The 16,646-nt window shown below is 34.9% G+C and overlaps 1 protein-coding gene across 6 annotated transcripts in view; it reads left to right on the forward strand.

Annotated features, from left to right (window-relative positions):
* The window catches only part of RYR2 (ryanodine receptor 2), a 535,490-nt gene that overhangs the window by 165,879 nt on the left and 352,965 nt on the right, over window positions 1-16,646 (forward strand). For all 6 annotated transcript variants that reach the window (XM_044239419.1, XM_044239420.1, XM_044239421.1 and 3 more), the window contains 2 exons: window positions 10,364-10,528; window positions 13,072-13,193. In XM_044239419.1, the coding sequence (XP_044095354.1) occupies window positions 10,364-10,528; window positions 13,072-13,193 (287 nt within the window). The remainder of the gene's footprint in view (window positions 1-10,363; window positions 10,529-13,071; window positions 13,194-16,646) is intronic.

The raw sequence follows: 16,646 nt of genomic DNA on the forward strand, positions 1-16,646 counted from the left end.
TTGTTATTTCTGTAACAATCATATTCCAGTGGTCTCTAAAATTCCTGTTTCTGTAGAAATCTGAATACTGAAACTGCCGTTCTCCTTTTGTTTTTTCTATAGCAATCCTGATTCCCCAGGAGGTAATTTTGGATGGCTGTGCAAAATGGGGATAAGTTATTCACATGGATGTTGGAAATACAAAAGAGAAATGCATATTGACATATTTTTAAACTTTGTTGTATACATATAGCCACCGAACACACATACACCTATTATACACACATGAACACATACATGTTCATACATGAACACAAGAACATATATGAACATACATATGTATGTATGTAATTTTTCCTAATGTGGGGAGATTGTCTTACTGCTATAAAACCTGTGCAGGTTAACTTTATCATTCTTTGTCATGGCAAAAAATTGGAAAAGAGTCCAATATTCAACAAACATAGTTGATAGCTAAGTGGTATTAGCTTTCAGAATATACTGATCTGGAAAAATATCCATCCTAGTACCTAGTACATCCTAAGAAGAAAATCGTAATGTAATTTTAAAAACTTATCTTATTTTTACTTAAAAAAGAAATTCTTGTGTGTGTGTAGGTATATGATTATATGATAGATGCAAAAGGCTCTATACTAATCTTTTAATTGTGAGTACTTTAGAAACATCAGAATGGAAAGTATACGAGAGTAAGTATGGGGACATTTTTTAACTTTTTAAAAAACAAATCTCTGGATTATTTTGCTTGTTAACAATAGCCGTATTTCTTTTGCAACAACAAAACATCAGTTAAAGTAGAAAACAACCATTGCACTGACATTCTTGGACATTAAGTTTTATGTACATTTTTTGTTGCTGGATGCCTAGAAATGGAACTACTCAAAAACTATGAATATTTTCAGAAGCTCTGGTTAGAAGTTCTAGCCCCAAATAGTAGATTTTGAAACTTTTTCCTCCAAATATCTCTGCTAATAGTCTGTCATTGTTAGAGTGTAGCTGGCATCTGAAGAGTTTTTACTGGCTAGATCTTTCTCATCCTCTCTGCTTGGGGGTTCTGTTTCTGGATTTTGGCAACTGTGTAATGTCCTGGCTTACACTGGACATAGAGAACAAGGGTCCCAATGGTACTTCGTATGAACTATTAGATTTCTCTAAAATGAATCTCCTATTAAATTACTCTAATATGAAGGTAGTTGATAATTCACTGTCCTAAACTCCCACTTTTTAAATTCACCATGATAATTACATATGATAACATGGTTGATAGTAGTGAGGTAGAGGTGAAAGCCAGGAAGACATTTTATTTCTACAATCACAGAATTTTCATCTAAAATCACTGGCAAATTAGGTAATAGTTCTTTCCTATGACATAGAAATAGAAACTCCCATCATTTCTTTCTAAAATTACTTTTTCATTATGTATAATAATCACAGAAAAAAATTTTTTTTAAAGATTTTATTTATTTATTTGACAGAGAGAAATCACAAGTAGATGGAGAGGCAGGCAGAGAGAGAGAGAGAGGGAAGCAGGCTCCCCACTGAGCAGGGAGCCCGATGAGGGACTCGATCCTAGGACCCTGAGATCATGACCTGAGCCGAAGGCAGCGGCTCAACCCACTGAGCCACCCAGGTGCCCAATCACAGAAAATTTTTAAAGGGAATAAAGAAATATAGTAGGGAAAATTACATTCCCTTACTCAGAAACAACTGTATCATATACGTATTTTACTTATTGGCAAATAGATACATATTTGGATATTTAAGCTAATAATTAAAATTGAAAACTATTTGAGGAAAGTTGTTTTCTGCAATTACACGATAAAGAAGCATTGAACTTAGAACCAACTGAAATAGAATAAAAATAGTCTTTAATTATGCATGAAATTATCTATTTTTAAAACAAAACATTTTTTATATTATCAAGATTTTAGAGAAAATATTATAAATAAATTCTCTCATTACTATGTTAATTATCACATTTGCTCATGGCTCCTGGTCTTTGAAATAAATATAGGGTTTACTTAAAGGTGTGTATATATATGTTTTTTTCACTTAAAGGTATATTTGTTGCTTTTTTTTTTTTTTAGTCTTTTTTTTTTTTTTTTAGATTTTTTTTATTTATTTGACTGACCGAGATAAAAAGTAGGCAGAGAGGCAGGCAGAGAGAGAGAGGGAAGCAGGCTCCCTGCTGAGCAGAGAGCCCAATGTGGGGCTCAATCCCAGGACCCTGAGGTCATGACCTGAGCCAAAGGCAGAGGCTTAACCCACTGAGCCACTGAGGCACACCTCTTCAGTCCTATTGACAGGTTAAAAATTCTTGTTATATCTTTATATGTTTTTATTATACTATTTCCAAGAAAAATGATGAATACTTCAATTTCTGGAAGGTGGAGACTTTTTTTTATATAGCATTTCTTCTATTCTTAGTATGTTTTGAGTACACAATTAATAATGACTGTTGATTGTTGTAACTACTGTGTTGTAACTCAAGTCTTCATTATTGATGAAAAATTGAACTTTTCTAGATCAGTTGAAAATGTCAACTTTTGGATTTAGGATATGGTTTCGGAAATTCTAGAAGTAAAAATCATCTCTCATGATTCTTTGTACTTAATTAAGCAGTCCCCTCTCTTTAACTATTGAGACCCCTTTGAAAGTATATTCTTAAAGTTTAGCAAATCATTAAGACTATTCTTAAAAGTTTAAGTGAAAGTGGCTTTAAAAAATGATTCTTCTAGTTAATATAAGGAGCAGTTGGTTTTTTTTGTTTGTTTGTTTTTGTTTTTTTATTGTCATTGGGATGTCTTTGACACCAATATGAGCAGTCAGTGCCCAGCCTCAAATTCAAGATTTGACGGAAGACTCAACAATTGTTGATAAGTACGTATTTTCAGAATACTCAGAATAAAACTATTTTCCACTATTTTATAACCTATGTTCTCTTTTTTCCAGCTTGAGATACAATTGACATGTAACAGTATATAAGTTTAAGCAACACAATGTGATGATTTGATACATGTATAAATTACAAAGTGATTATGTTGGTTTTCCTTTAAAGATAACAGTTTACTTAATGAAGGATTCAATTTGATTTAAGTAGATTTTTTAGACTAAATATTCCTCAGTTTCTCTATTACTAGAACTTGAACCATCACTTTCAAGTGTGTTGAAATGTCAGTTTTAATCATTGGTAGGACGTGCCAATTACAAATTTATTATGCTCCCCCCCAGAAGTAATTTTTCTGTAGCTTAATATGTCACTAAAATATTCCCCAGTGGGTGACTTTCTCCAGTTTTCTCTTTTCCACACACCCTGTACAAAAACTTTTTGCTGCTGAAATGATGGAATACCTACCTGGAAAAGGCTGCCATTGAGATGACAGGACTTATGGATCGCATGGCAGAAATAGAAAGAACAAAACTTTTCAAGACATAGTTTTTAGTATGTCATTTTTATTTGGGGATTTTTAAAATTTTTGGTTCGAAAAATGTTTAAGATGCTTTAAAATATACACACACAGTGAAAATAAGTGTAACGGGTAACAGTTTGTCATATGCCAAGTAATGTGCTAAGCACCTTGCCTCCATTATCTTATTTAATCATAGATATGAAGCTTAGATAATATTTTTAATCTTCATTATGCTGTTGAGAAACTGAGGCTTGGATGGGTTATGTGGCAATTTCAGATTCCCGAAATAAATACTAAAACTAAAACCCCTTTAATTTTATTTTATTTTTAGTATTTATTCCTGTTAAACTTTTTTTCTTTTTTTTTTTTTTTTTAAGATTTTATTTATTTATTTGAGAGAGAGAGACAGTGAGAGAGAGCATGAGCGAGGAGAAGGTCAGAGAGCAAAGCAGACTCCCCATGGAGCTGGGAGCCTGATGTGGGACTCGATCCCGGGACTCCAGGATCATGCCCTGGGCCGGAGGCAAACTTTTTTTTCTTTTTTAAAATTTTATTTTATTCTTTTTCAGTGTTCCAAAATTCATTGTTTATGTACCACACCCAGTGCTCCATGCAATACATGCCCTCCATAATACCCACCACCAGGCTCACCCCCACCCCCCACAAACCCTCAGTTTGTCTCTCAGAGTCCACAGTCAATTAAAGGTTTAATAATAATAATGATAATAATAATAATAATAATGTCAGCTATAAACGGTACATTGCTCACCTGTGATCATCTGACTATTATGGCTGTTGATTGATTAAATAGCTGAAAAAATAAAAGCAGAGTGAATTTGTTTTTTTCTTATCAAAATAGTTACACAAAATCATCAGTGGAGATGGATTTTGCATTTAATCAGGATTAAATTCAAAATGAATTTTTTCAGTCACCCTTTACAAGGGGTATTGATGGCATAATAAAAATAATGCCAATTATAGAAGACATAGAAATTCAGTTAGAATTTTTATGCTGATCCTTTTTAGTGGCAGTCAGCTCAAGAATGAGGTCAGGGAAACCTTCTGTGGTTAAGATGAGGTATATGAAAGTCAACCAGAGAAGCATGAGATATATGCATACTAAGGGATTTTTATTATGTAAATTATCACAATTTATGAGAGTGTGAGGACTGGTTAAGCAAGTCTGGAGTCTATCCTGCAAGTGGCTGGAAAGGAAGATCATGATTAGGAGGGAACCCCACGGAGCTAGCTGCTTGCAGTCTCTGCGCTCAGGGAAAGCCTAAGCCCTCCGTAAAGGACCCACCTGATTAACTGTCATTCACCCAGGGTATCTGCTCACTGTCAACTAAAACAGGGACCTTAAGTACATCAGCAAGATCTTTTCACTTTTGCCATGTAATGTAATCTGATCATGAGTGCTATCCCATCATTTTTATTGGCCCAAACCACTCTCAGGGAGTAGGGATTACACAAGGTATCAGAGAGCTTTTCCTAAGGCATTGTGATCTTGTTTTACTGCTGCTCAAAGACGCTTCCAGAACAAGAAATTTTTTTAAAGCCCTTCTCTCCACAAACCCACCCCACCAGAGTGTCTCCTTGTGGGATTTCTGAACACCAGGAATTTAAAAAAAAAAAAAAAAAAAAAAAAAAAAAGAGCTATGTAGTTTTATAACCCTGCTTGGATAGGCAAAGGTTGGCCAGGTCTGTCTGTTCCAATAATTTCTCTAAACCTTCTACATTTTTAGACTGAGTTCTCAGTCTGTGTCTAAGTGTAGCACCATAAAGAAGCCAAAAATTTTTGACCTTTTAATTTTCCTAATTTTAATCATTGTTTGTCTTAAGGAGAACTGGCTAGGACAAAAACAAACACTCCCATCCTTTAAGGATAAAGGCCTTCCCCCCCCACCCTACTTCCTGTCTGTCAGCCACCTGACAGAATAATTTGGAAGGATTTAAGTATGATTTAAATTAAGGCTAGAAGAATTTCTCTGAACTACCTTGTCCATTATAATAGGACTATAATCCTACATGACTAATTCAAAAATTTTAATGAGCCTCGGGGTGCCTGGGTAGCTCAATTGGTTAAGTGTCCAACTCATGACTTAGGATCAAGTCATGAACCCCACGAGCCCCACATAGGGCTCCATACTGGGTGTGGAGACTGCTTATGATTCTCCTTCTCCCTCTGCCCCTATGCCCCTCTAAAAAATATCTTAATGAGCTTCATTTGGTTTATCCAGTGCCTATATATCACTTAATGTGAACAGTTGTCAGAAATAGTTTTGGCTTAATGAGCCAACTTGGTATGCCCAAAGCCAAAATATCACTTAGTATTTTTCACACTGAAATTTTCTAATTCTCGAACCATTCTATTCATTAGGAAATTAGATTTTCTAAGCATTCATAAGTGGAATTACTTGAATGTTAGGATTAGAAGTAGTTTACAAGTGTATTTTCTGTGGGAAATCTAATGGGGTATATGGTTTTCCTCCCAAATCTATTCATCTAATAAATCTTTATCAAGAATCTAGTATTTGCAGGCACCATTCCGCTCCTGGGGATATGGGCCATTGAGATGAAGGAACCAGACATATGATTCCTGCCTTTGAAAAACTAATTAATAGTCAAGTGGGAAAGAAGGCAGTCAAGAAGCAATTTCAGTAGAATGACAACATTTCTCTCATAGTTGAAGTATAGTGTGCTGTGGTTGTCTGTGAAGCAAATGGGGAAATGTCTGTCCAAAAAATCATCTAATAATAAAAATGTAAGTTTTTTCAGTAACTCGAGACTATGTCAAAAAGAGTTTCCTTTCTGAACATCTTTATGGTTCTCAAATCTCAAGACTATTCCATAGGATGGACTATTTAAAAATTTATGAATGTCAGTGAATGCTAAGATAACAATGAGGATCTAAACATTTCCTAAGTTAAATGCAGGAGGTATGGGAATTAAATATTAGGTAGTCTTTGGAGAAAAGTTTCTACTTAATGACAAAATGCCTATTATGTCAGAGTGTTTTTAAAGGCAATCTGATCTTGGGGGTTCCTGGTTGGTGCCATTGGTTAAGTGCCCCAAAACTCTTGGTTTTTGGCTCAGGTCATGATCTCGGGGTCTTGGGATCAAGCCCCACATTGGGTTCTACATTCAGGCTGGAGTCTGTCTGGGACTCTCTCTCTCTCCCTCTCCCTCTGCGTACTCCTCCTTCCCCCCCATGCACATGTGTGCATTCTCTCTCTCTCTCTCTAAATAAATCTTTAAAGAAACCCAAAAAGCAGTCTCATCTTGAGACTGGAAAATTTCTATTGATCCACTTTCAACTTCGTTGACTCCTTAGTCTGTAATTCCAATCTGATGTTAAGCTGATCCAATTAATTTTATATTTCAATTATTGTTTCCATTTTGCTAATACATTTCATTTTATATAGTTTCTGTTTCTCAACTGAGAATCCCATCAGTTTATTCATTATGTGAATGTTTTCCTTTATGTCCTTGAATGTATTTTATATTTATAATAGTTGCTTTAAAATCCCTGTCTGCTCATTTTAAGGGCCATCTTTGCATCATTTCTGTTACTTGTCATTATTTTTTCTTGTATGAGCCACATTTGGTTTTGTTTTCTTAATTTAGTATAGACCATCCTTTCTTGTTTTTCACATTTACTTATTTTTGATAGTAAATATTGGATATTAGAAATGATAGTTTATAGAGACTTTTAGTTTTGTTAGGGTTATATTTTTTTGCTGTAGGTTTTTTGTTTTTGTTTTGTGTAAGAGTGATTTAAGTTTTAGCAGCATTTAATCCTGTTGGAATGAATCTCCAGTTTTGTTCTCTCTTTTGCAGGGGTCAGTGGCTTGTTTAGGTCTCATCCACTGTCATTTTTGTAGGGCATAGTTCACTGGTCAGCATGAATTCAGATGCATTTTATAAGCCAACTTGGCAGATACTTTTTTGGTCAAGGATTTAGCTCATTTAATTTTCTGGCGGCTTGTGAACCCTAAAGTGTGTTCTCTGATATCTCAAGCCAGGAAAGTAGCAGATTTCTTCTACCTTAGCTGCAGGCGGATGGGGAAGGCATACCCCTGGGCAAAAAGCAGCTTTTAAAAAAATCACCTGGGTCCTGTTTTCCTCTAAGAAGAAAAATATTCTCCAATTTCTCCCCCCTTTTGGTCCCTCTCAAAGATCTTCGGATAGGTTCTGGGAAGTATTTTTTTTTTTCCTAAATTTTATAATTGTCATCTATAGGTAGGATTAGTCCAACTTAAGTACTCTGTTATTTCCTAAAGCCAGAGTAAAGGAAACAAAAGCAGAAACAAAAGTATTTAAAAGGGGGGGGAGAATAAAAAAGTGAGGTCAAGACCAAAAGCTGCTAATTTTGATACAATATCATTAATACAGAGTATTAGTAAAATGATTACTTGCCTTATCTGGAGTCTGTACTTCTAGTAATACAGCCCAATTTTATGTTAGAGGCTTTTAGTAGCTGTCACATTCTTGACTCATGCTTATAGTTGTTCAGAGCATCTAGGTTATTCTCACCTGGATTTCTCCTTCTCTTAAGCCTGATTTATAGAAAATGACAGGAAATCAAAGAAAGAAAGAGCGTGAATGGCCTTTGTTCTTTTATACAGCAAATAATCACATGTTACTTTTTGCTAATGTTACTTCAGCAGTTCTTCCCTCACCGGAGGACCAGAGATAGTTACTACCCAGTTTTCCTGAAGTGTCATGATTAAAACTTTGAACCCAGAGAGTAAAGAGAACTGCTTAATAAAAACCAAACAAAACATAGCTTTACAGTTAGTAATTGTGACTTCTCAAAACACAATCCACAGTCCATAAATAGATCACCAACTAATTCCCTCGGATAAAAGGAAAACAAAAAGTTAGAATGTTAGAGGCTCATTGTTTTTATCTGAGGAGATAATTACATTGTTATATTTTTCCCTAGAATTTAATTTTCCCATGGATGGGTTTGGTGTAAGTGGATTAGTAGTTTATCTTCTTTGACAGAATGAAGTTGGAATGGCTTAATAATCTGTTTTACTGCAGATTCTTAGAATAGTGTTTTAAGTTATTTGCATGATGGTTAAACCAACTTATAATTGTATTCATTTTCTTATATGACCTTGACTGATTGTATTAAGAATTTCAGTTCATTTTAATTTTCAAATGTTGGAGTGTTTGTAACCATTTTAGAGTTATTAGTATAATGTGCAAAACAAAATCTATCAAAATTATGTTTTCCTTGAATTATTCCTTTTTGTATAACAGCCGTAAAGTTTACTTCAAGCTAATCTTCAAAACATTTGTGTAATTTTTATGAAGGCCAAACAAGGAAAGACTCAAATGAAATTTAAAGTTAATTTAACTCTACGAGTTAGAACAAGGAGAAGAATTTAAAAAAAAAACACAAAAGGAGGTACAGTAACCAAAAGAACATTAGATTTTTTTTTTTTTTTGGCTGTTATTTTAAGGACTGTATAGAACTTGAAGACATGTGTGCCTGAAGACCAGTAGTAAGTGTGGGAGGGAAAACTGAAAGAGTGTGTTGAAGGAGGAAACATTAAAATAAGGAGGGATTTCCATATTTATTTGGAATCAGAGGATTGGTTGTTTCTTCATAACGCAGGGAGCTTGCCCTAGTAGCCCTATAGGGTGAATCGTTCTGTAGTCCCCCTTGGAAGTTGCAATTGCAGAAACTGAATTATAGCTTTGATCAGTTCCAAAGAAATCCTCAGTGTTATTAACATCCTTAGTAACTCACCATCAACATGATTGACACCATTTTTATAGTCAGAATCATTAAAATTTAGATAAGTGTTTATTTTGCCCCAGGCACCAGGCTGTACCCTTTATGTGCCTTATCTCATTTTTTTCTGATACTGTGGGCGAGGTACTTTCCTTAGCTTTATGTACAGATGAGAAACTTGAGGCTGAGAAGGTTTACTTAAATTGTCTTAAGGTCACAGAGGTAATCAGTGGCAGAGATTGAACTCAGAACTGGATTTTCTGTTCCCTTAAACCTATGCCCTTAATTGCCAATAATGAAAAAAAAAAAAAAATCTGGGGGTGCCTAGATGGCTCAGTGGCTTAAAGCCTCTGCTTTCGGCTTAGGTCATGATCCCAGGGTCCTGGAATCGAGCCCCGCATTGGGCTCTCTGCTCAGTGGGGAGCCTGCTTCTTCCTCTCTCTCTCTGCCTGCCTCTCTGCCTACTTGTGATCTCAGTCTTTCAAATAAATAAATAAAATCTTTGAAAAAAAATCTGGAAACAATATGAAGCATAAGTTTGCCTTTAAGCAATGTAAAATTTTATATTAGGGCCAAAATAATATCCTACCAGTGTGAATAATTCAAGGTATGTTTATTGATCTTAATAATTTCCCACTTTGATTTTCAGTATCAGTTGAACTGCTGGAATAGAGTATTTGACATTATTATTTTAAAGGATGTCAGACCACTGAATTTTTCAAGGAACATCGCTACAAAAAGGCAAAGTTCTTTCAATATGAACTAGTACTTTGGGTACCTGGGTAAGCCAGTCGGTTAAGTGTCTGTCTTTGGCTCAGAACATGACCCCAGGGTCCTAGGATCAAGTTCCACGTGGGGCTCCCTGCTCAGCAGCGAGCCTGCTTCTGCTTCTGCCTCTGTCTGTCTGCTCTCAGGAAAAAATAAAATCTTTTCTGCTCAGGTCATGATCTCGGGGTCCTGGGATCGAGTCCCGCATCGGGCTCTCTGCTCAGCGGGGAGCCTGCTTCCTCCTCCTTCTCTCTCTGCCTGCCTCTCTGCCTACTTGTGATCTCTCTCTGTCAAATAAATAAAAATAAAATCTTTAAAAAATATATATATATATATGTATTAAATGTATATATATGTATGTATACACACACTCACACACAATACATACTGGTATTTTCAGGACTTTTGCTTATCTTCTTTTCTTCTTTTTTTCTTTTCTTAGGAAAAATTGGATGTAGGCGTGAGAAAAGAAGTTGATGGCATGGGGACATCTGAAATAAAATATGGAGACTCAGTATGCTACATACAACATATAAATACAGGCCTGTGGCTTACTTACCAGTCTGTGGATGTGAAATCAGTGAGGATGGGATCCATACAACGTAAGGTAAGATTATGTAAACATGCAGTTTATAGCCGCCATTTTGTATGACAAAATACACAAAAAGAGCAAGAGGTAGCTAACACTTCGAGCCACCTGCTAAACACGCAAAACCGTCAAATCCCACCATAATCATCTCTTTGGTTTTTGTGAGGTAGCAATGCCGGATGTCACATCATGGCTTGAAATACTAAGCTAAGAAATACACTCTTTTCTGGATTCTAGCAGTCTACAGCCTCCTTCACTTTGTTCTCCGTGCTCCTGCCAGGTTTATGTCTCTAAAATGCAGGAGAGCTCATGCATGCTAACTAATTAATTAATTTTAATTTAAAGGTGTACACTTGATTAAGTTACTAGATTTTTGTGCATTTTGGGACAACTTTGGTATGTGAATGTCCTTTTCCAACTATAAATATCAATTCTAAAACAATCAAGTATTTTCACCAATAATTTGGTATCCAAATCAAGATACTCTATAAGCGTGAAAAATAAATACACTGGATTTTGAAGGCAAAGAACAACAAAAAGGGAATGCTAAATTCTTCATTAACAGCTTTGTTCTGTTTATTTGTTGAAATAATATTTTGGATATATAAGGGAAAATCAAATATATAATTAAAATTTTACCTTTAAAAAAAACTTTCTTTGATGTGTGCTCTAGAAAAATTTGCATATTTTAGAAACACTTTCTGCCACCCCTTCTCACCCACCCCATGCTTCCTTCTAATTACTACCACATCGAAGGATAAATACTGTCATTGCTCGTCATAGTGGGGATGAGTTCTGTACAAGGCTTTTTATTTCATTTTATGGATAGAGATTTTATTGGATTTGTCCTACTGCATACTGTATGCAGTATCAATGTTATACACTGATATTTACCAAAAAGGTAAACATTCAGAGTATGATTGCATAAATCACAAGGAACAGAAATAGGAAACAAAGCAAAATTTTTAACTCAGATACGACTTTCTTTGAGCTCTTTCCTAGCACCACATTTTCATTATAGCTTATTTTTTCTTTTTAAGAGTTGAATATGATAGGCGTGCCTGGGTGGCTCGGTGGGTTAAGCCTCTGCCTTCAGCTCGGGTCATGATCTCAGGGTCCTGGGATTGAGCCCCGTGTCGGGCTCTCTGCTCAGCAGGGAGCCTACTTCCCCCTCTCTCTCTGGCTGCCTCTGCCTACTTGTGATCTCTCTCTTTGTCAAACAAATAAATAAAATATTTTTTAAAAAAGAGTTGAATATGATAAATGGTTATGGGAAAAATATAGGTAGAAATGGTAACATATAGGCACATTTTTTAGAGATGTATTTATTGAGAGAGAGACAGAGACAGAGAGTAGGGGGTTGCTGCAGGGAGGAAGAATCTCAAGCAGACTCCCCACTGAGTGTAGAACCTGATGCAGGGCTCCATCCCAGGACCTCAACTACCATGACCTGAGCTGAAACCAAGAGTGGGACACTTAACCTGCTGAGCCACCCAGGGGCTCTGTCATATTTTTGCAAAGATACAAATAAGTTTTAATCAGAAGATCACTAGAAATTTCAGGTGCCATTTCCCCATTCTCTATACTTAAGTGGTAAATGCAAAAAAAAAATGTATGTATATACACACACACACACACACACACACATATATGTATTCACAATACTTAAATATATATATATATCTTTATATATATGGCTTAAACAATTGTCTTCAGTCCTTTTTTGCCCAAGTACCACCTGAATGAATTTTTTAAAACCACACACCTCATGGCATAGTTTTATTATAAATTAAAATAGTTGCAAATAAAATGATTTCTGGCTTATTGTAAATAGGAACATTTTAAACCAAACTCTACATATGTCTTTTAAATATGTTGTCTGGGAATTAAATACCAAGAGTTCCCACAATTACCTTTCCCCATTTCTACTAAATTCAATGAAAATGCCAAGCCCTGGAAATTTTTTCTTCTAAGTGGACCTCAAAGTAATTTCCTCCACCACATCCCTGTAGATCCAGTTCAGCCTTTCTCATCCCTTGTGTGCACTATTTCTAGAGCCTCTTAACCAGTGTGTCTGCTCGTCTTCAGTCTTATTTCTCTCCAATCTATTCTGGCTTTATGACTGCCATGTTCAAAACCCGTCATGGATGAGCTTTACTTTCTGTGGTAATTCCACAAGATCATTGCTTAATCAGTCCTTTCTCTGTCTTCTGTCCATTGCAGTTATGCTGGGGTTCTTAATAATTACTCTGCTGTCTTATTCCATAACCATGGGTTAAAGTAAAAGTGGGACTTAGACTCACCATCATCAGCTAGAATAGAACTTTCCTTTTAGAAAGCTAAGGGTATTGAGAAGCTAACCAGTCTTAAGTTAGAGAAGACAGACTTTATAGACCATAGATGAGATAATCCAGTAAAGTCTCTATGGTAGACTTATTACCACTTGGAGAACCATCTACCGCATTAAATCCTTAGGGGAAGACTCTAAGGATTGAGTCATCTTCTTAACACCCATTTAGAAAGGAGATGGGAGTAATGGTGTTATTTCTGCATTTCTACAGGCTATTATGCATCACGAAGGTCACATGGACGATGGCTTGAATTTATCTAGATCTCAGCATGAAGAATCGCGGACTGCACGAGTCATCCGGAGTACAGTTTTCCTTTTCAATAGATTTATAAGGTACATTTTCTTTTGTTGTAGTAGTTGTTTGACATTCTATTTCAATTTCCTTATCAGATTTACAAATATATAAGTCTATGATATAAAATGGTGGTAAACCTATATTTCGGTAGGATGGCAGTACATACTAGAAAATGACAGATGATTTTATGTCTTTTTTATAAATAAACTTTTAAAAAAGGCAATGTGATTTTTACAAATTGTGTGTGTAACTTATAATTTGTAGCTGTAGTTCAGGATTATTCTATAATATACCCTTTTGCTGGAACTATTTAAATTTACTTTCACACATAATGAAGCCTAGATACTTGTGAGTTTTGAACTGTATGAATGTGTATATGTGTATGTTGATTTTAAAGAGTGTGGAGAGGCAAAGAGGAAGAGAGGGAGAGAGAGAATCTTAAGCAGGCTTCATGCCCAGTGTGGAGTCAAATGCAAGGCTCCATCTCACGACCCTGAGATCATGACCTCAGCTGAAATCAAAAGTCAGACTCTTAACCAACTAAATCACCCAGGCACTCCCTGAATGGTATTTAAAAATGATTCATGTAGTAAATAACTTTTCCTATTTCCTAATAGAAACAGTTGCATATCTACAAACTAAATCAAGCTCATGGTCAAGGTGTTTCCTGGTATCATTGTATCAATATACATTCTGACTTGTGATGGATGTATCATATGTCTCTTTAAACTTGCCAATTTGATGAGAAAAAAATTTACATGTGTGTGTATGTATATACATATATATATATAATAATTTTTAAGTTGAATTTGCTTAAGAATTGTGAAAATAGGTATTTCATATTTGTTGATCAGTTTTCTTTATTTTTCTTTGTGATTTACCTGTGTAAATCACATGTTCACTATGTTCATAGTGAACAACTATGTTCATGTAAATCATTATGTTCATATGTTTTTTATACATATGAGTTTTACTTATATGATCATTAGTATTTACTGAGCTATTGGACTTCCTGAATTTATACAGCTCTTTAATGTATCTTAGAAATATTAAAACATTTTACATAATTACAGAATATTTTAAAGGGTATGTTATTTTAAGTAAAATAATTTGATCCTTCCATAATATTCATGAAAGTACCAGGATTCTTTAAAATCTCCATGTCTTTACAATATTGGCACCTATATATTTTTCAAAGTAATTTTTTTAAGTATCCATTTTATTAATGTAGGTTTATTTACTATTAAGAGCCTAATTTTTTAAAAATGCATAGGCAGATTCTGTTTTTACTTCTTAGAGTGAGAGTCAAGGTCATTTAGTTTTTCTTCATTTGTGTTTTCTTATGTAGTTTCTTTTCTTTTTAAGATTTCATTTATTTTAGAGAGAGAGTACAGGAGTGCATGCTCAAATGGGGGAAAGAGTAGAGGGAGAGGATGAGAATTCTATGCAGACTCTACACTGAGAATGGACCCTGACATGAGGCTTGATCTCATGACCCTGCGATCATGACCTGAGCTGAAACCAAAAGTCAGATGCTTAACTGTCCCACACAGGCGCCCCTCAGTTTATTTTTTGTGACCCTTCTGGTCTCTGTGTTCCAGGTCAGGGTAGTGATGGTGGCAGAACTGTGTGTGTGTGTGTGTGTGTGTGTGTGTGTGTGTTTGTACATGTGTTGTGAGACGTGATTCTATTTTTCTCAACTGTAAGAAAAACATATAAAACCTTCTTTTCCTTTAGGTATATTAATGAATGAATTCTTGAAGTAATTATGTTAGGAAGGAATCTGTATTCAGTAGTAGTATTTTTTGATTCTCAAAATATAAAATGTAGAGATGAAATTCATGAATTTAACTTTCACTCTGATATAGTAGGATTTTACTACCTTTGGTTACCTCGATTGTTTTTTTCTCTTCATTTTTTTGTTCTTGATAAATTAAGATGATGAATGTCTTCATAGGAAACAGATGTTGTAAAACTTAAATAACAATTTTAGGAGTCTTGGATAGTATTTGTCTGACAGAGGCTTCTAGAAAGTAATTTAATGGTTACATTACAGATAGCAGATATATTCAACTTAATAACCTAAAAACTTACATTTATTGTTTCTTTTTACATTTAAAAATTTAGATATTAAATTTGGTGGTGCACCTGGGTGGCCCAGGCAACTGAGTTTCCAGCTGTTTGTTTTGGCTTGGGATCATGATCTCAGGTTGTGGGATTGAGGTTCCTCTCCAGCTCACACTGAGTAGGGAGTCTGCTTGTCCATCTCCCCTCCCCCACCATCCCCCTGCCACATACATGGGTTCCTGGCCGCTCTCTCTCTCTCTCTCAAATGAAAAAGAATTTTTAAAAATGTAAATACTATATATGAATAACTTTTGAATTTCATTCACTTTGGTGTGAGAGTTGACTTTGACTTCTTTACAAATATATTTATGATTCAACTAAAGTGTAATAGGATAAAATGTTTAAAACAGAAGTATATCATCGTATATAAATTTTCATTGTAAAAGGGGAGAAATAGTTTTCTTCTGAAAAGTCATTTATTTTACTTTTGGGGCATAGAAAGACTTAAAGAGATGATAAAACTAGGCAATAGATAAGTTCCATGTAATGGATTGTAATGGAATTGCAGACAAAAACTTTAGAAAAGTTGTGCAGTTTTCCTATTTCTACTCTTTAAAAAGCTAAAATCAACTATTTCAAAATTATTTGTAATCTTTATGTAATTGATGATGCAGCTTAAATATTTGTGAGTATTGTAAATTCAAAGATAAGCTAATTTTCACTTATGAGGCCCTTATTGTTTTTAAAATGTAAATTCTAAAACAGATAATCAGGCAGAAACATTTCCTTGGAATAAAATATTGCCACATAATTTTGCTGTTGCAGAGAATAGGAAAGGAAGTATAATATTTTATGCATTAAATTTTGTCATACCTAATGTGAGTATCGCTTTATCAACTATTGTAGATGCTTTCTCCCATTATTTTATGGTGTCTGTTGTATTTTTTTAAATAAACTTCTTATTTGAAATGATTTTGAAGATTTTATTTATATATTTGGCAGAGAGAAAGAGTATAAGCAGGTGGAGTGGCAGGCAGACAGAGAGGAAGAAGCAGGCTCCCTGCTGAGCAGAGAGCCCGATGCGGGGCTCGATCCCAGGATCCTGGGATTACGACCTAAGCCAAAGGCAGATGCTTCACCAACTGAGCCACGCAGGCATCCCTTATCTTGAAAGGATTTTTATTTACAGACACAATATTTTAAAGTTCTTTCCAGATACAGTCAAAGCTGTGACTTTCAAAACTCAGAATCTCAGAAAGCTTACCAACTTAACACATTGACATGTCAGTAATATGTTTTTCTTTGAAGAAAATGCAACACGATATTTCTTAATCCAATTTTAAATACTTTTTTGTCAGATAAGAGAAAAGCATTTTAATATATTATTTTCTGATTGAGAAAATTTTAAAAATCAACATCACTGG

This window comes from Neovison vison, chromosome 2 (assembly GCF_020171115.1).
Source record: "Neovison vison isolate M4711 chromosome 2, ASM_NN_V1, whole genome shotgun sequence".
Taxonomy (NCBI): Eukaryota; Metazoa; Chordata; class Mammalia; order Carnivora; family Mustelidae; genus Neogale; species Neogale vison.